Source organism: Erpetoichthys calabaricus, chromosome 12 (genome assembly GCF_900747795.2).
Source record: "Erpetoichthys calabaricus chromosome 12, fErpCal1.3, whole genome shotgun sequence".
NCBI classification, from domain to species: Eukaryota; Metazoa; Chordata; class Cladistia; order Polypteriformes; family Polypteridae; genus Erpetoichthys; species Erpetoichthys calabaricus.
The window spans coordinates 145,352,407-145,373,140 of NC_041405.2; the positions used below are offsets into that span (position 1 = coordinate 145,352,407).

General features: G+C 44.4%; 1 protein-coding gene across 3 annotated transcripts; it reads left to right on the plus strand.

Annotated features, from left to right (window-relative positions):
* Positions 1–1,718: 1,718 nt before the first annotated feature.
* ebi3 (Epstein-Barr virus induced 3) lies at positions 1,719–19,041 on the plus strand. Of its 3 annotated transcripts, none has more exons than XM_028816482.2 (7): positions 1,719–1,859; positions 3,393–3,506; positions 4,874–5,104; positions 5,183–5,300; positions 6,771–6,934; positions 16,727–16,890; positions 16,989–19,041. In XM_028816482.2, the coding sequence occupies exons 2-7, from the start codon at positions 3,410–3,412 to the stop codon at positions 17,130–17,132; spliced, it is 918 nt and encodes a 305-aa protein (XP_028672315.1). In that variant the 5' UTR covers positions 1,719–1,859; positions 3,393–3,409; the 3' UTR covers positions 17,133–19,041. The 3 variants fall into 3 exon arrangements, with proteins under 3 accessions (XP_028672315.1, XP_028672316.1, XP_051791275.1); XM_028816483.2 differs by having other exon boundaries at positions 1,725–1,859; positions 3,396–3,506; XM_051935315.1 differs by lacking the exon at positions 1,719–1,859 and adding an exon at positions 1,934–2,067 and having other exon boundaries at positions 3,396–3,506.
* The last annotated feature ends 1,693 nt before the right edge of the window (positions 19,042–20,734 follow it).

Genomic DNA, 20,734 nt, shown 5'->3' on the forward strand with positions numbered 1-20,734 from the left:
TCATAGACAGGTGTGTCCAATCATGAGATATAAAGGGATTTAAGCTGGGCAACTGCAAGTTGTGCTTCCTTCCCTTTGACTCTCCTCTGAAGAGGGACAGCATGGGATCCTCAAAGCAACTCTCCAAAGATCTGAAAACAAAGATTGTTGAGTCTCCTGGTTTAGGGGAAGGCTACAAAAAGCCATCTCAGAGGTTTAAACTGTCAGTTTCAACTGTAAGAAATGGAATCAGGAAATGGAAGGCCACAGGCACAGTTGCTGTTAAACCCAGCAGGTCTGGCAAGCCAAGAAAAATACAGGAGCGGCATACACGCAGGATTGTGAGAATGGTTACAGACAACCCACAGATCACCTCCAAAGACCTGCAAGAACATCTTGCTGCAGATGGTGTATCTGTACATCGTTCTACAATTCAGTGCAATTTGCACAAAGAACATCTGTATGGCAGGGTGATGAGAAAGAAGCCCTTTCTGCACTCACGCCACAAACAGAGTCGCTTGTTGTATGCCAATGCTCACTTAGACAAGCCAGATTCATTTTGGAACAAAGTTCTTTGGACTGATGAGACACAAATGGAGTTATTTGGTCCTAACAAAAAGGGGTTTGCATGGCGGAAGAAGAACACTGCATTCCAAGAGAAACATCTGCTACCTACTATTAGATTTGGTGGAGGTTCCATCATGCTGTGGAGCTGTGTAGCTAGTTCAGGGACTGGGGCCCTTGTTAAAGTCGAGGGTCGGATGAATTCAACCCAATATCAATAAATTCTTCAGGATAATGTTCAAGCATCAGTCACAAAGTTGAAGTTACGCAGGAGTTGGATATTCCAACAAGACAATGACCCAAAACACAGTTCGAAATCTACAGAGGCATTCATGCAGAGGGAGAAGTACAATGTTCTGGAATGGCCGTCACAGTCCCTGACTTGAATATCATCGAAAATCCATGGGATGATTTGAAGCAGGTTGTCCATGCTCGGCAGCCATCAAATTGAACTGAACTGGAGAGATTTTGTATGAAGAATGGTCAACAATACCTCCATCCAGAATGCAGACACTCATCAAAGGCTATAGGAAGACAGCGTCAAGAGGCTGTTAGATTACAAAAGGAGGCTCAGCTAAGTATTGATGTCATATCTCTGTTGGGGTGCCCAAATTTATGCACCTGTCTAATTTTGTTATGATGCATATTGCATCCATCCATCCATTTTCCAACCCGCTGAATCCGAACACAGGGTCACGGGGGTCTGCTGGAGCCAATCCCAGCCAACACAGGGCACAAGGCAGGAAACAATCCTGGGCAGGGTGCCAACCCACCGCAGTGCATATTGCATGTTTTCTGCTAATCCAAAAAACTTAATGTCACTGCTGAAATCCTACTGTTTCCATAAGGCATGTCAGATATTAAAAGGAAGTTGCTACTTTGAAAGCTCAGCCAATGAGAAACAAAAATCCAAAGAATTAGGGGGGTCCCAAACTTTTTCATATGACTGTATGAAGAGCAGCCAGAGAAGAAACTGGTGTGTCTACCGAGTGCTGTCCGGCCTTTCTTGACTTTCCTTTTCTGTAAATCAAGCTCTCCAGGTCTGTGCCTGTTTATCTCAGCCCCTGTCCATATTATGTATTGCGTAATCCCCCCTGTTTCCCTCAGGTGTGTCATATGACTTTGACCATCTAGCCCACACAGGGGGGGGGGTGACCTTGCAGACCTAGCGGTCAATCACCTTTCCAATCAGGGAGGAGAGCTGGTGGTGGTGGTCGCGGGAGAGCTAATGCGTGTCGTGTCGCTGAATACTCAGACAGCACCGAAGGGGTCATCTGGATATTCGCAGTGCCGCTGACTGCTGTGTATCTCTGCAGGTAAACTGGGGCTAACGGGAACAGAATAAAAAAAATCTGGATTAGTTAGCAATTGGCACAGAAAGATCTGCCGGGAATGGCAGTGTGGTGGTCCACGGAAGGCAAGTGGCTGTTTGGGCTGCAGGTGCAGTCAATAAGACAGGACTTGACTTTGGAAGGAATTCTTTTCTGTCATCCAGTTCGGTACATCGGGTACTGTGATGGTGAGGTAAGAGGGGCAAAGAGAAGTGTTTGTCTTACCTTAAAGAACAAAGGGGTTGGGGCCCCCCATTTAGCCTCAGAGATATTCATAAGTGTAATATGGTGTTGGGTACTTGGGGTGCCACTACTGTTCTCAGCTTTTGGTGAATACCCTTATCTTTTTTCAGACCGGGTCACCTTGGGAGGATCACCGCCACCTGTTGTATGGGGGGTGGACCGGCTCCTGCCCCCTGCTCGCTTCGCCCGCCCACCCCCGGGTTTGGTTTACCGGATATACAATTTAAAGAGATTGTTATTTTCATGGGAATTGTTACATATGCATTATTTTCACTTTTACTTTAAAACTTTAGTAAAAACAATATTTGGAATGAACTTTTCTTCAAGATCACATTGAATTTTGATTCCGTGTTTGGACTTCAATCGTGACAACACAACGTATAACTGCCTGTGAGTGAATATCGTTTCTTTCTCTCTAATAAATAAAACGACTTTCTCAAATGTTTGTCCATGCTCTTTCTTCTTCGCTTAGTCGTTGACGTGTCATCTAGAACATTTAAAATTACTGTCCTGATAAAATTTATAAGAGCTGAGAGCGCAGGAAGCGTGTCTGACAAAATCATTCACACGACTGAGGTTAGATGACTGTGGTCTTGTTCAAAATAGTTGTAAGTAAGGCATGACTTGACAGAATCTCATGTTGAAAGTTTCCGTCTCACGGGACTTCATACCGCAACAATGTTTTTGGAATATTTTAATTCTTGCTGGCAACACAAATTAGACGATTTACAAGTCCCCGACTTAAAGATTAAATCTGAACAATATATTTGATCTCTTTTCACTGATCCATTATTTCACTGAGTAATAATTTCCGTTTGTTTGCGCTAATGCGATCTTTACTATCATTTTTTTTGAGACTTTGGAATTTTTGTACTTCCATTATCTCTAACCTGCGTAGCATATGTACCGCGCCAACATTTTTTAATTCTTTACAACGTTTTACTTTGTCATCTACTCTTTGTCCTTTATTTCCGGCTCCAGGCGTGGTTACATCTCTTTCTCGCGGGACGTATAAGTGTCTTTCCGAGAATATCACGTCTCGTCTCCTTCCAAGATTTTCCAAGATTTTTTTTATAGTAGAGAGATATGTTTGGGTGTGGTGTCCTCTGTAACAGTTTGTTGGGGGCAGTAGGTAATCAGCTGACCACCCTGTTAGTCTTTTGTAAATTGTCTTTCATGTTCTCATTGTTTCCTCTTTTGAAATGCATGTCTGTGACCTTCTACAAGCTGCCTGTCGCCAGCCATGTCAGGTCATTTGTGTTCTTTCTCTATCAGCAGGTCTGCTTCTCCAAATGGTCACCCTGCATCAGCTCAGTGCACTCCTTCTCCTATTCTCAGTTGGCCAAGAGTCGGCCCTGATCTCCCAAGACCCAATGGACCAAGTGCCCAGTGAGTTGATGATGCCCATGTTTTTAATTGACACCAATTAATTTCATGGTCTACCATGTCACTTGTATAAAATAAACCATGGCCATGCTGGTCCACCACTCTGAGGTTCACAGTTTTCTCATGTTACTATTATGAGGTGCTGTTGTTCTGAAGCACTGCTGCCTCGCAGTTGGGAGACCTGGGTTCGCTTCCCAGGTCCTCCCTGTGTGGAGTTTGCATGTTCTCCCCGTGTCTGCGTGGGTTTCCTCCGGGCGCTCCGGTTTCCTCCCACAGTCCAAAGACATGCAGGTTAGGTGGATTGGCGATTCTAAATTGGCCCTAGTGTGTGCTTGGTGTGTGGGTGTGTTTGTGTGTGTCCTGTGGTGGGTTGGCACCCTGCCCGGGATTGGTTCCTGCCTTGTGCCCTGTGTTGGCTGGGATTGGCTCCAGCAGACCCCTGTGACCCTGTGTTCGGATTCAGCGGGTTGGATAATGGATGGATGGATGGATGTTGTTCTGATCTTAGAATGATCAAGAAAAGCATAAAAACTGGAAAATACACAAAAATTGACAAAAAGCCACGGAAAGGTTTGGGGCAGCCACCCGTATATTATTTCCTGGCTCTAAATTCAGTAAATGATAACAATTGATAGATAGATAGATAGATAGATAGATAGATAGATAGATAGATAGATAGATAGATAGATAGATAGATAGATAGATAGATAGATAGATGTACTTTATTTGTCCCGAAGGGGAAGTTAGAAGATTATTGGAGATCTTCTCAGAACATTGGGCACCATGTCTTTGTTGGTCTGCCCGTTTTCCTGTCAGCTTTTATGTGGCATCCAGTAGATTGCAGTTTTTGGTAGGAGCTCAGTGGGAAAAGACACAGAACATGCCAGTTTCATTCGGCCTTCTCTGACAAGATCCTAAAACCTCCAGGCCACTCCATTACAGAATACTCTTTATCAGTAATTTGATCCAAGTAAGAGATTTGGCAAAGTCAGCGTTGCTGGAAAACATTCCGCTTCTGGGTAATCTTCCTTGTTTCAAAGGCTTACTTAGATGGCTGTAAGGACCACAATTGTGGTGTACAGCCGTATCTTTATGGTTGCGCTAAACGAAGGTGAGGACCAAATCAGGTTCATGGTTTTCATGGTTTTCTCAGTGCCCCCGTCACAAGCTGTAATACTGCTGACATAGGTAAACTCCAGGAGATTCCTAATTACTTGTTGTCCAGTTGTTAACTGTATCTTCACCTTGCAATTGACTCCCATGGCTTTGGTCTTTTCAGTGCAGGTTCTTAACCCTAACTTCATGTTGGTTGCTTGTTTCTTTTTCTACATACTTTTTTGGCACTTCACTTCCTAACACAACCTGATCAGATTTTCCAGTTGAGATGCACTACATGAAGATTGGATCCCCTTTCACACTGAACTGTGAAGACCCTTCAGCAGACAGAGGAGGCCAACTGGAGTGGAGAAAAAATAATACACAGCAAAGTGTGAATGGCCACCTGTCAATCAGCAGTGCCCTCCAGACACACCGTGGGCTTTATACCTGCCACTTCAAGGATAATGAAGAGGTGCTGAGAGCTGTCAACCTGCAACCAGGCTGTAAGTCCATGCATCTGCCTATCTGTCTGCTAAGTTTCTTGACCCCAAAAACATGTCTAATGGCTTGTCTCTGTGCAGATCCTCCTGGTACCCCAGTAGTCCACTGTAGGTCCAACAACTATCCAGAAGAGGCTCAGTGCAACTGGTACCTGGAGAATGAAACCCACATCCCAACCAATTTTACTGCCACCTACAGGTTAGGAGGGGTGCTCTACATATTTTAACGAGTACTGTAGTGGCCTCAGTGGCCCAAATAAAGGACAATGGATGTGTCCTGCACTAAACTGGCATCATGTCTAGGGCTTCTTCACACCTTGTACCCAGTTCTGATAGGATAGGCTCCAGTCACCTGTAGTCCTAAACTGGGTAAGCAGGCTAAAAATGGATAGGCCCCTCGGATTGCTTCATGTCCCAGCTAGTAGTGAGGGTCTGCCCGCTAGTAGAGAGGAATCAGTGAGGTGAATGGACAGAAAACGGGATGGGATCAGCCTGCCTAGCATTTAGCTACTCTTTTTGTCAGTGGATCCCAGATATTTAAAAAGAAATGCTGTGAAAAAGTATTTGTATTACTATTATTACTAATTATTAATTATTATTATTATTATAATTATTTACATTTATATCTTATGCTGTGGCTTGAATGCTATTTTTAGTACGTCTTGGTCTTGCTACCTGTACACCTGAAGCTAATTTAAGCTGATTATGAGACTGAAGTTAACACTGTTCAGCGCCCAATTTCCTACTTCACATCTTCTTACAAGCATATACACACTGGTTAGTTTACCTGAGCTGAAACATCTGCATTCTGATAAAGAATAACGCTTGTCTTTCACATTTGCTTTACATTTGTGTATTTTTCCCAGATTTTTTTTCACCCTGTCTGCATGCCTTGCAGAATTCAAACTCATTGTTATTCCCATCAATTTGTTTTCTCCTCTTCTAGAGTTGTCCTAATCTTTGCCCACGATGACCTCTCATCGTTGGCCCTTGCACCTTATCTTCATTCACAGCACCTCCTCAAAGCAGTTTTTACAGCCTCTCACTCACTAATTCTGGGTCACCTCTGGACAGCATGACACTCTATGAGTCTTTAGTCCTCTGCCTCTATTTTTGCGTCTCCTAACCATCTGCTAAACTCCTGTTTAAATAAAGTAATTCTAGTTTTTTTTCCATATGTGCTTTGTAATATAGTTATGCTCTTATTCAAGTAAAAATTTCATCTTATCTAAATTATCCTAAAATAAAAACAATCACGAGTCATATTTAATAAACTGAAAAATTAAATTTTTCACTCCAGTACACTTCCATGGACAGAGACGAGGCACAGACAGAGTTTTATTGTCATTGAGCTTGAATTGAGTGGGCAGACAGACTGACTGGGTCATCTCGTCCAGGTCCAGTTGTTACTCTTACATAAACAAACTAACAGACAGGTGAGACACCAACACACAGACAGACAGGCTGAAAAGCAGGGTTAGTCGGCACTGAGCAAGTGGTTTAGACACGCATGATGGACAGACAGCTGGACAGGGTTAGGCGATGACGCGGGCAGTGCTCTGGCTCCCAGGTTAGCGGTAGTAGATTGTCTTGCTGTGAGAGCTGCTGGTCAGTTTCTCGTCTGTCTTTATGTCTATAACCGGAATCTCTACTCTGCTATCCCTTGCAGACATGGCCTATTTGGAGAAGAGCAGGGGTGCCTTGTGACCAACATGTCATGTGTGATGAGGGGTTTCGCTCTCTACTCAACGCATCCCTACATCTTTAATGTGACCGCATGGAACCCACTGGGCCGGAAAGAAAAGCTACTTCAGTTTGTCATTGAGCACATCGGTAAGCAGGGAGTATTTTACCATGTAAAAGTGTTCACAAAAGTCACTTTAACCTCTAAAGTTCTTTTTATATTGGTGTGTATGTTAATACTGGAAATGTCTTAGCCTTGATTTACATGTACACCTGCATTTTGGGTAGGAATATAAGTAACAAGCTGGTTAAGTTTGCAGATGATACCAAGATAGTTGGATTGACAGATAATTTGGAATCCGTTATATCATTACAGAAGGACTTGGACAGCAGACAGGCTTGGGCAGATTTGTGGCAGATGAAATTTTATGTCAGTAAATGTAAAGAATTACAGATAGGAAGTAAAAATATTAGGTTTGAATACACAATGGGAGATATGAAAATCAAAAGTGCACCTTAGGAGAAGAATGTAGGAGTCGTAGTGGACTCAACGCTATCAACTTCCAGACAGTGTTCAGAAGCCATTAAGAAGACTAACAGAATGTCAGTTTATATAGCGCCTTGATGTGTGGAGTACAAGTCACAGGAGATTCTGCTCAAGCTTTATAACACACTGGTGAGGCCTCATCTGGAGTCCTGTGTGCGGTTTGGGTCTCGAGGCTACAAAAAGGACATAACAGCACTAGAAAAGGTCCAGAGAAGAGTGACAGGGCTGATTCAGGACTACAGGGTGTAACAGTAGGGGGCGCTAGAGCTCCCTTGAACCCTCAGGTACCACTCCAAACACCGGGTGAAATTACAATTATTATTTATTTTGTAATAATAATGCGCACAAAGTACCCTCCACTCCACACTACTCATATAATCAATACTCAATACAATAATAAATCAATAACCAATCCTCCTCTCCCAGACGTGTTGCCACCCTTCCACCCAGCTCAGCTCAACTCTCTGGGATCTCCCACAGTCCTTTATAGTCCTCGACCCGGAAGTGCTTCTGAGCCCTCAGTCCATGTGATTATCCAGCACTTCCGGGTCAGGTAAAAACTTTTCTTTTTCTTCAGCCCAGAAGTATATCATTTCTTCCGTTCCCGTGAGTTGGAAATACTTACGGGCTATATGGAAAATATAAATCTCTCGGCCTCCCTGCAGCGTCTCCTGGCGGCCCCGACGTTATCCAGCAGGGCTGTGTATTAAAACTCCATAGTCCATGATGCCCTGCTGAAATTCGGGGCATCTCCACGTTGCAAGGAGGACTCCACCTAGCGGCCTGGGGGTATTGCCCGGGATGAATGGCCGGCCATAACTCACAAGGGGATGAGTTATGAGGAAAGATTAAAAGAGCTGAGCCTTTACAGTTTAAGCAAAAGGAGTTTAAGAGAGTGACATGACAGAAGTGTTTAAAATTATACAGGGAATTAGTTTAGTGGATCAAGACGGTGACTTTACATAGGGACACAGTCAGAAAGTTGTTAAGGGTAAATTTTACACAAACATTAGAAATATTTTCTTTAGACAGAGAACCATAGACACATAGAATAAGTGACCAAGTCATGTGGTAGACTGTAGGACTTTTAAAACTTCACTGGATGTTATTTTAGAAGAATTAAGTGGATAAGACTGGCAAGCTTTGTAAGGTTAAATGGCCTGTTCTCATCTAGATTGTTCTGATAGCTTTGAATATATTTTTGACAACAAGTACCTCTTTGACATCACTTAGTTCTCATCACAGACACAGTGCAATCAACCAAACACACTGCACTTTATTTTCTCGATGGCACTTAATTCTCACAGAGTGGTCTACAGCTGAAGTCATGAGCAGCACTCCTGCCAGGATTCACAGACACGTTGCTCCACCATTGGATCTCTTCGCCTTAAAGGACTACACTTCAGAATACCTTAGCAAAGACCAAGAGCTGCTCCAAGAAATACACTCCTGCCAGGATTCACGTGACACACCCAGAAAGTTTCCTTTAAAATGAGCTGCACAAATACTCTGACCGAAGCCAAAGCAATGCTTGAAAAGCCTTCTCTTGCCGAGTCACAGATGTGGCAGTCTATACTCAGATGGCTACACCATAAAGAGCTTAACTTGAAGAAACACAGCTCACTATGGTAACACTCATCAATCCTTGTTGACAGTCAATAAACAACTAGACATCTTCAGCAAGGTAATTTCAACCATTACTTATGTTTATTAGCAGAAAACCAGGCATGAATGTTAGAAATTAAAAACATCCATCCATCCATTTTCCAACCCGCTGAATCCGAACACAGGGTCACGGGGGTCTGCTGGAGCCAATCCCAGCCAACACAGGGCACAAGGCAGCAACCAATCCTGGGCAGGGTGCCAACCCACCGCAGAATTAAAAACATACAATACAATTTATTTTTGTAAAGACCAAACTCACACAAGGAGTGCCTCAATGGGCTTTAACAGGCCTTGTCTTTTGACTGCCCCCCAGCCTTCACTTTCTAAGAAGACAAGAAAAAACTCCAAAAAAAAAAACCCTTGCAGGGAAAAAAATGGAAGAAATCTTGGGAAAGGTAATTCAGAGAGAGACCCCTTTTCAGGTAGGCTGGACATATAGTGGGTGTCAAAAAAAGGAGTAAATACAATACAATACACAGAACAGAACACAAATAGTTCTCAATACAATAGTACAATAATATTAGTACAAAATGCAAGAGTAAATGCATCCATCCATCCATCCATCCTCTTCCGCTTATCCGAGGTCGGGTCATGGGGGCAGCAGCTTGAGCAGAGATGCCCAGACTTCCCTCTCCCCGGCCACTTCTTCTAGCTCTTCCGGGAGAATCCCGAGGCGTTCCCAGGCCAGTAGAGAGACATAGTCCCTCCAGCGTGTCCTGGGTCTTCCCCGGGGCCTCCTCCCGGTTGGACGTGCCTGGAACACCTCACCAGGGAGGCGTCCAGGAGTCATCCTGATCAGATGCCTGAGCCACCTCATCTGACTCCTCTCGATGCGGAGGAGCAGCGGCTCTACTCTGAGCCCCTCCTGGATGACTGAGCTTCTCACCCTATCTTTAAGCGAAAGCCCAGACACCCTGCGGAGGAAACTCATTTCAGCCGCTTGTATTCGCGATCTCGTTCTTTCGGTCACTACCCATAGCTCATGACCATAGGTGAGAGTAGGAACATAGATCGACCGGTAAATTGAGAGCTTTGCCTTGCGGCTCAGCTCCTTTTTCACCACGACAGATCGATGCAGAGCCCGCATCACTGCGGACGCCGCACCGATCCACCTGTTGATCTCACGCTCCATTCTTACCTCACTCGTGAACAAGACCCCGGGATACTTGAACTTCTCCACTTGAGGCAGGATCTCGCTTCCAACCCTGAGAGGGCACTCCACCCTTTTCTGGCTGAGGACCATGGTCTCGGATTTGGAGGTGCTGATTCCCATCCCAGCCGCTTCACTCTCAGCTGCGAACCGATCCAGAGAGAGCTGAAGATCACGGCCTGATGAAGCAAACAGGACAACATCATCTGCAAAAAGCAGTGACCCAATCCTGAGTCCACCAAACCGGACCCCCTCAACAACCTGGCTGCGCCTGGAAATTCTGTCCATAAAAGTTATGAACAGAATCGGTGACAAAGGGCAGCCCTGGCGGAGTCCAACTCTCACTGGAAACGGGTTTGACTTACTGCCCGCAATGCGGACCAAGCTCTGACACCGATCGTACAGGGACCGAACAGCCCTTATCAGTGGGTCTTATACTCCATACTCCCGGAGTACCCCCCACAGGATTCCCCGAGGGACACGGTCGAATGCCTTTTCCAAGTCCACAAAACACATGTAGACTGGTTGAGCGAACTCCCATGCACCCTCCAGGACCCTGCTAAGGGTGTAGAGCTGGTCCACTGTTCCGCGACCAGGACGAAAACCACACTGTTCCTCCTGAATCCGAGGTTCGACTATCCGACGGACCCTCCTCTCCAGGACCCCTGAATAGACTTTTCCAGGGAGGCTGAGGAGTGTGATCCCTCTGTAGTTGGAACACACCCTCCGGTCCCCCTTCTTAAAGAGGGGGACCACCACCCCGGTCTGCCAATCCAGAGGCACTGTCCCTGATGTCCATGCGATGTTGTAGAGACATGTCAACCAAGACAGCCCTACAACATCCAGAGCCTTTAGGAACTCCAGGCGTATCTCATCCACCCCCGGGGCCCTGCCACCAAGGAGTTTTTTGACCACCTCAGTGACCTCAGTCCCAGAGATGGGGGAGCCCACCTCCGAGTCCCCAGGCTCTGCTTCCTCATTGGAAGGCATGTTATTGGGATTGAGGAGGTCTTCGAAGTACTCCCCCCACCGATCCACAACGTCCCGATTCGAGGTCAGCAGCGCACCATCCCCACCATATACAGTGTTGACACTGCACTGCTTCCCCCTCCTGAGATGCCGGACAGTGGACCAGAATCTCCTCGAAGCCGTCCGAAAGTCGTTCTCCATGGCCTCCTCAAACTCCTCCCATGCCCGAGTTTTTGCCTCAGCAACCACCGAAGCTGCATTCCGTTTGCCCTGCCGGTACCTATTAGCTGCCTCCAGAGTCCCACAGGACAAAATGGACATGTAGGATTCCTTCTTCAGCTTGACGGCATCCCTCACCGCCAGTGTCCACCAACGGGTTTGAGGATTGCCGCCACGACAGGCACCGACCACCTTACGGCCACAGCTCCGGTCAGCCGCCTCAACAATAGAGGCACGGAACATGGCCCATTCGGACTCAATGTCCCCCACCTCCCTCGGGACATGGTCGAAGTTCTGCCGGAGGTGGGAGTTGAAGCTACTTCTGACAGGGGGCTCTGCCAGACGTTCCCAGCAGACCCTTACAACACGTTTGGGCCTACCACGCCTGACCAGCAAGAGTAAATGATATCACATAATACGATTCTGATTTGTTTAGAGTCCTAGAGACCTTAGCTATCAAGCTGCCCCCAACCCAAACTGCCCATTTCACAGCTGATTCAGTGCTGGGCCAGTCAATTCAATGAAAGGACCCCTCTACCTGACGATTCCTGTGATCCTCCATTAGAGATGACTTTACCTACTTAGACAGGCAAAACAACTTGGCAGGTGGGCAGTGGCACCAAGTGCCACCTTTGAGTACCAAGAAGAGAAACAGAATAGGTGAGGGTTAGTAACAAATTGTAACTGTCATATTACTTATGTTTTAGTGCTAATGACTAACTACAGAGATGCAGTCTGCACAGTTAATCAGCAGCTCTAGTCGGGGTGTGCTAAACTGAAGTAGTGAGTCTTCAGCTGGGATTTAAAAGCTGAGACCGAGGGGGCATCTTTTATAGTAGCATGCAGACCACTCCACAGTTTAGGGGCCCTGTAACTAAAAGCTTGACCTCCCACTGTTATTTTATTAATCCTTGAAATCATAAGCAGACTGGAATCTTGAGACCTTAATGTGTGTTCTGGTTTGTGAGTCATGATAAGTTCAGATAAGTAAGCCAGACCTTGGCCATTTAAGGTTTTATATGTTAAAAAGAGGATTTTGAAATCTACCCTAAACTTAACTGGGAGCCAGTGTAAGGAAACTGAATGATTTAAATAAGGGTCACACCGTAAGCTTCAGATCAGGTTGCCAAAGCTTTAGTTGTTGCAGTCTTTGTTCACTTAGGCCAGGTGGGATGCTTGGGAGCAGAGAGTCATGGACATGAGGCATGGGATGGCATTCTGGCCAGGATGGTTCAAGGCTCCTTACCCAGCCGGGTGGCCAGTTTAACAGAAGGACAGGGGAGACCAATCACACGGACTATTTGGTCTCCCGGCACAATAGGTGAAAGATTTCCTGGGCTACGGTGCCTGCATGGATACCCGCAGGGCAGACTGGGAATTGCAGTCCCATTAGACAACCCTGCTGTGTTCCACGGGTGCTGCCAGGGGTAGCTGCAGGGACACACTGTCCTCACTTTAAGGAACTTCAACCTGACTCAGAAGTACTTCCAACCTGAAGTGTGGTAACACCAGAAGTACTGCCAGGTCTGGTATAAAGGAAGCTGCTCAACCTCATCCAGGTGAGTTGGAGTTGGGAGAGGAGCTGGACAACACTCGCCTGGAGGAGTAAAAGGAAAGGAAGAAAGAGAGGAAGGAAGAGAGCTGCTGTATTTATGAATAACCTGTGAAGGTATTTGCTAAAATAAATTGTTATTTGAACTGGGGACTGTGTTGGTCTTGGGGTGTTGGAGGGTTTGGGGGCTCAGTGGTGCATCCTACAGGTCACAGGAGTGGTGGTAGATGGCAAATCTAACATAATTGTCTTCTCTCTCTGGTATATGTCATATCTCTTAAAATGTTTTTAAATCCTTTCTTTGCTAAAGTGCCTTTGATGGTTATTCTATGTCCGAAATCGAACATCTGATAAATTTCCATGGTCTGGTTAATTGTCAGTGAGGGTACTTTCAGTTACTATGAAAAACGTGTTGACTTACAACGTCCCAAGCCCCTGTTTCACATCTTCTTACAAGCATATACACACTGGTTAGTTTTTCTGAGTTTAAACAATTGTAACCACCAGGTTGACGTCCCTGAGCCCCAAACCTCAAAGCCGGTAATGCCCAACATGACACTGGGATAAAATAAAAGATACTTATTTATCCAAAGCACCCTTATGATAATCTCATGCAAAGATCAACAAGTAATTCATAATACAACACAAATTCTCCCTCCTTCCTCCCTCCAAGAGGGTAGCCCGCTGCCTCCCAATTCTGATTCTCCGATTTGAGGCTTCAGGCTCCTTTTCAAGGAGGACACAGGAATGCTTTCTGGTGCCACAGCATGTCCACTTGGAATCACTTTCAGGTCATATGGAAAGTAATGAGATCTCCCCTCAACTGCTCCCTCTACCAGCACCCAGGGAACCCGAGAGGGTTGCACTTCTGAGGCATCATGCATAACGCCGTGCGTAGAATTCGCACTATAACATGACGTAAGCTCAAAAGCCGAAATGTGCTTACGCACAGAAAAATCCAGATGCAGGAATCTGTGCGTTCGCCAACTTCAGCGTTCTTCCGTTACATAAATCCCGCTCAGCGTGGAAATAAACGCACGTGCACGCGCTTGCTGTCCCGCCCCAACTCCTCCCAGAATTACGCTAAGCACGGCGTTCTGTGAAAAGGCAATGGCAAAAGTACGAGGAAAAATAGAAGAATTTCAGCGAATACCAAATGGAGGCAAAGAAAAACGTAATATTTGTTGGTTTAAACAGTTATATAAGCAACAAAAGGAAGTTGATCGAGTGACATAGCGAGTCGGAGAAACTCGAAAGCTCAAGTTCACAAAGTCACACAGTGCCCGAAATAAAAAAGTTGTCAGATATCAAAGTCGGCGTGAAAAGGTGACTCGTAACCCAACGTTTGAGTGTCATATGAAAGCTTATTAGGGTACAGTGAAAAAAAAGTCACACAGTGTGAAAAAAGCACAAAATGTCAAGTTTAATCTCGAAATTTCCACTTTAATCACGTAGTTTATTTTGTCATTAAAGTAGAACATCATAAACTTCATTTTAAAATTGTTTAATTTACTAGTTTCTCAAATCCCATCGTAACTAAAGTAGCACGTTAAATGCTTTGTTTTGTATTTGATCTTATATGTGCTCTATGTGCCCGAATCACTACGTGTTCTTCCTCCGACAGGACGCAGAGTCCATTACGTTCATAATATTACAGCTCTCTGAATAATTAAAATACTGAGATGTATACGTGATATCATTTTCATGATGATATGAGTTAAAGCATGTTATTAAACATGGGAACACGGTGGCGCAGTGATTGTTCATGTCTTACAGCAAGATGCTTGCTGCGCCATGCGCGACTTTCAATGAAATGCTTTATTACAGAAGTACTGTCTTTTTCAAACGTACTAACCCCCAATTCCTGTCCTTACTTTTCTTTCTCCAAATACCCAATCGCCACACAATCAGCTCTGTAATAGACGTTAAGCCATCTGTAAGCTTAGAACGCCAATTCTTCAAAACTTTTAAGGAACATTGAAATATCTTCATAATGTTTAATTATCCTATCCATCTATCTTTCCAGTGTTGCGCCAGCCACAGCATGAATACAGCGCGAGGCAGGAACAAACCGTGAACGAAGCTCCAGCTCACTAGCGCTGCAGCACCGTGTAGTTAAAGTTTGATCTGTATAATATAATTAACATATTTTGCTGCATTTCTTCTTAAAAATGATATTGTCATCATATGTAAATACGTGCTTTATAAAGTGGCTCAGGTTGTACAATATTATAACTGTATCATAAGTACAATTACCTCACGGTAACTTGCAAGTACAAACAGTTCTACCAGGAGCACTTGATGGACTGATTGAGTGTGTTTAGAGTTCTTGGGATGAAACTGTTTGTGAACCGCGAAGTCGAACAGGAAAGGCTATGAAGCGTTGTTCATATGAGAGCAGTTCAAATAGCGAATGGCTGAGGCAGCGAGTGCTTGATGCTGTATACCGATAATTCTCTTTCTAATCGCTGTATATCTGTGATTCACACTCAGATACAGTGATATAAATACACCGAGTGGTGCAGTGAGAGTAATATGGAAAAAGATGATCCGCTGTGGCAACACCTAACGGGACCAGCTGAAAGAAGAAGAAGAAGAAGGTGCAGTGAGAGTAACAACGCTAAAGCAGTTATGGTATTTAGAATAGTTTGACCATTCTTTTGACCATTATATTGTTACAGGTTAATTACAATCATATGCATTAAATTTATGAACGATATGCGGTTAATTTCAGTGTATTTGATAAAGCCGCCGTCGTGGATGTGGATCTAAGAAAGGGTAACCACACAGGAACAGTAGCACTGCTTTGACGCTGGGTGCCGCCAGTCTGGAAAACCGAGCGGAGAACTTGCGTACGACAGGGTATGAGGTACCGTGGAAAAGTGCGTGGCTTTACACCAAGTGTAGGTTTTATACATTGCGATTTGAACGCGGAAACGTTCTTACACAACATTTCTGTGCGTACGCACCGTTTATACATGAGGCCCCTGGACTCCAACTCTAAAGCACCCCTATAGCTTTCCCAACTGGGCTGCCACAAGAGGACCACTGCCACCTGCTGTCTGGGTGGAGTGGAACTGCTTCCAGCTTCTGCCTTCCTGCAAACCACCCATTAAATCATTTTGGCCGGACACAAAGTTGTTTCTTCATCCACCTGCTCAACCTGTTGTAGCAGTAGAGGCGTTTATCGACCTCTTCAACCCTCAGGTACCACGCCAAACACCAGGTAAAAGACCAATTATTATTTATTAAATAATAATACTGTGCACAAAGTACCCTCCACTCCACACTACTCATACAATACTCAATACTCTCAATACAATAATCACTCCTCCTCTCCCAGACACTTCGCCCCCCTACCTCCCTGCTCAGCTCAATGTCTGGGCTTTCCCAGCGTCCATTTATACCCCCTGACCCGGAAGTGGTTCCTGTCCTCATTACTTCCGGGTCAGGGTAAAAGTCCTTCTCTTCAACCTAGAAGCACGTCGTTTCTCCTGTTCATGTGACCAGGACGTACTTCCAGGTTATAGGGCACATAACAGTCCAACAGCCTCCCTACAGCGACTCCTGGTGGCCCCCCTGGTATCCAGTAGGGCTGTGCATACAAACTACAAAGTCCATGAGGCTCTACAGTACATGTGTTAAGTAATGTTGGCTTTAGTCATGTAGTTTATTAATTTTAAAGCTACATCTAATAATCCTAAAATAAAATACTACAATAAAACACACAAACTAAATGCTATGAGCCACATTTAGCATACTGTAAATTTTTATTCTGAGGCCTGTCAGAATCCTCACTGACACTTTCATGCTTCTTTCAATGCCGTTCCCTTCACCTAGTGAAACCGGACCCCCCTGAAGACCTGATGGCCTGGCCCTCCTTGGAATGGAAGCGTCAGCTAGACATTTCCTGGCAGCCACCACACACTTGGCAACACCCCATTCTCTTTCCTCTGAAGTACCAAGTGCAGTACAGCTGGTCAGATGGCAAGGCCTCCAGAACGGTGAGCACCCCCAAAACCCATGTGACGGCCACAGTCTACCTGATCATCTTGCCCTTTTTAATTTCGCTGCCTTAATGCTTCTGTCTTTCTTTTTCAAGACTGGACCCTATGAAGTGACCAGTATCAAACTAAAGGGACTCCGGCCTCGCACCACTTACTCCATCAGCGTGTCAGCCAAGGATTTTTTGGATAATGGGGAGGCTAGTGACTGGAGCCCGACGGTGACCGCCACAACAAACTGACCGTCAGTCTGGAAACAAGTACATCTGTATGTGATTGTGTGGTTTAGTCTAATAGACTTGACAAGTTCCTGCAGACTCTCATAAATGTGGTCATCAGTTTAACACTTTCAGTGGATAATTACTGTATCTTTATGGTCTGTTCCTGTTCACAGCCTTCCTTATCTTTCAATTTCATGTACACTTTACTACATCAAGTAAGCAGTGTGGCATGGTGGCTAAGACACTGGACTTTGAACTACAAGATTGCTAATTCATTTCTTACCTCCTCTTCACGGTGTGACTCTGAGCAAGTCACTTAACCTGCCTGTCCTACAACTGTAAGAAATATCTGTAAACAGTTGAGGTGTATACTGGTATAATGCCTTGGATAAAGGTGTCCGCCAAATATGTAATAACTAGCTGTGCTACCTGTCTAGGATGGGTTGAATTCTAAACAATCAACATAGACCTCAGCATTAACATTTGCAGTGCACCATCTATTGGAATGTATTTTGTAACGCCTGCACTAATAAAATGCATTGCATTTTCCATTCCAACAGAATGCGCAGTACAAACAGTTGTAATAATTAAATGCATTACTACAAATGGTTGTGATGCACCATTTGCTGGAATGACAAATTCAATGCATGGGACTCTGTTATATGCCATTTGGCATGGGATTCATAAAAGCAATATTAACGCTGGTAATGTGCCATTGGTTGGAATGAAAAATACAATACATATGTCTCTGTTATATGCCATTTGGTATAAGATTCGTAAAAAAAGTAGTGTTAATATTTGTGATGCACCATCTGTTGAAATGACAAACGCAATGCATATGCCTCTTTTATATTCCATTTGGCATGGGATTTGTAAAAGCAATGTTAATATATGTGATGTGCCATCTTTTGGAATGATAAAAGCTATGCATTTCATTACTTCAAATTTTTGTAATACACCAACTATTGGAATGACATATGCAATGCATATGTTATATGCCATTTGATATGGGATTCATAAAAGCAGTGTTGATGATTGTGATGCACCATCTGTTGGAATGAAAAATGTAATGCATATGCCTCTTTTATATCCCATTTGGTATGGGATTCGTAAAAGCAATGTTAATGTTTGTGATGCGCCATCTGTTGGAATGGCAAAAGCTATGCATTTCATTACTACAAGTTTTTGTGATACACCATCTCTTGTAAAGGTAAAATTTAAAGAAAATGTATTATTATTTTTTTCCTACAGCATGATAGTCCTGTGGGTACTTTTTTGCAAAATCCCTGTGTGTTTTTTCATGTGTCATCTGGTCACTTTGCCATAAAGCCCAGATTGTGGAGTACTGCAGTGGTGGTTGTCCTTCTGGAAGTTTTGCTCACCTCCACAGACGTTCAGTATATCTCAGCCTAAGTGACCATCAGGTTCTTGGTTACCTCTCTTACCAGTGCCCTTCTCTCCCATTTGTTCAGTTTGGCCACGCAACCAGCTCTAGCAAGAGTTATAGTTGTTTCAGACATCTTCCATTTAAATATTATGGAGGCCACTGTGCTCTTGGGAACCTTCAATGGTGCAGACATTTTTCTGCAGCCTTCTTCTGGTCTGTGCCTCGACACAATCCTCTCTCTAAGTTCGGCGGACAATTCCTTTGACCTCAGGGTTTCTGCTTAATTCTGAGACCTTGTATTGATTGGTGAGTGACTTTACTATTCATGTCCTGTCAACTGAATGGGCCAAAGGTGGATCACCAAACAAGGTGTAGAAACATCTTGATAGAACGGGATGCACCTGAGCCAATTTTCAAGTCTCATTTCAATTTTTCATGTTTAATAAATTTGCAAACATTTCTAAAATCCTACTTTCACTTTGTCATTCTGGAGTATTGAGTTTTGCTTGATTAAGAGTAAAAAATAAATTGACATGATTTTAACACATGGCTACAACAGCAAAATGTGAAAAGACTGAAGGGTTTGAATGCTTTCTGAATGCGCTGTATGTAGGATGAAAAGAAGGAGAAAAATACTTGAGAAGCTACATACCACTTCAGGTCAGAAAAAGAGGAAAGTAAGTGACAAATGTTTCCAGGCCAATGAGAAGGTTTACTGTGTATCATGGCACAGAGGGTCTTCACACCGGGGTCCGTTTTGATAACCTTAAGCACAGTTTGGCTTCTTGGTTCAGCCTTATCCTGTATTTCTTTTTCAAGGACTTTGAAAACAACAGCTTTCCTCTGTAGATTAATATTAATGAACATTAAAATGATATGTTAGACTTGTTTATTTTATCTAAAATCTAAAGCTGAATATATAAGAACAAAAGAAATTTGACAAATGAGAGGAGACCATTCAGTCCATCAAGTCCATTTGTTTAGCTAATAGCTAAGCTGTAAGATCCAGGCCTTTAATGACCTCTTGGGCAAAGCCATCAGCAGTGTGTCTGTCTGCGGAGAGAGTGTCGACCTCGTCGAGAGGTTTACTTACATCGGCAGTGACATTTATGGCTCTGGTGACTCTTCCTATGAAGTCAGTAGACGGACTGGGAGAGCACGGGGGATCATGAGGTCACTGGAAAGAGGTGTGTGGCGCTCTTGATATCTCTGTCAAAACACGAAGGTCCAAGTCTTTAGAGTCCTGGTGCTTCCTGTTTTGCTATATGGCTGAGAAACATGAACGCTATCCAGTGACCTGAGATGAAGACTGGACTCCTTTGGTACTGTGTGTCTCATTGGAGAATCCTTGGGTACCACTGGTGTGACTTTGTGTTCACTAATTCCAGAATGAGGCACATTGCCTGCATTATGAAGGAGCGTCAGTTACGGCCTTGTGGCACGATTCCTCCTAGGGTGATCCGGCTCACAGGACTCTCATTGTTGAGGACCCGAGTGGCTGGACCAGGCTAAGGGAATGCACATGTAACACCTGGCTGTGGCAGATAGAGGGTCATTTCTGGGGGATGGGACTGGACCGCGTGCCTGCCATTAGGAGTTGCCAATCGGGATCCCAAGCTGTTTTGTCATGTGGTGGGTGTGGCAACATACTGTACCAGTGCAGGCTCCCCAACTTGACTTGGCCTGACCTGATAGCTGAGTTGTCCCAATATCTCATCCAGATTCTTCTTACAGGTTGTCAAGGTTTCAGCGCCATATCTCAGTAGTTTGTTCCCGAGTCCCACAACTCTCTGAGTACACTGGAGGATAACTTGTGTTCTGTTCTGTGTATTGTATTGTATTGATCCCCTTCTTTTTAACACTCACTGCACATCCAACCTACCTGGAACGGGGTCTCTCTTTGAACTGCCTTTCCCAAAGTTTCTTCCATTTTTTCCCTACAAGGATTTTTTTTGGGAGTTTTTCCATATCTTCTTACAGAGTCAAGACTGGGGGGCTGTCAAGAGGTAGGGACTGTTAAAGCCCATTGCAGCACTTCTTGAGTGATTTTGGCCTATACAAAAATAAATTGTATTGTATTGTATTGTACAGAAGTGCTTCCTGGCTTCAGTCCTAAATGCACTTCCCCTTAATTTCCACTGATGTCCTCGAGTACGCGATTCACCCTTAAGCCAATTTGTGTGTTTGTTCGGGATGTAGATCCACTGCTACATCTACTGTATCTCTACCAAGATTT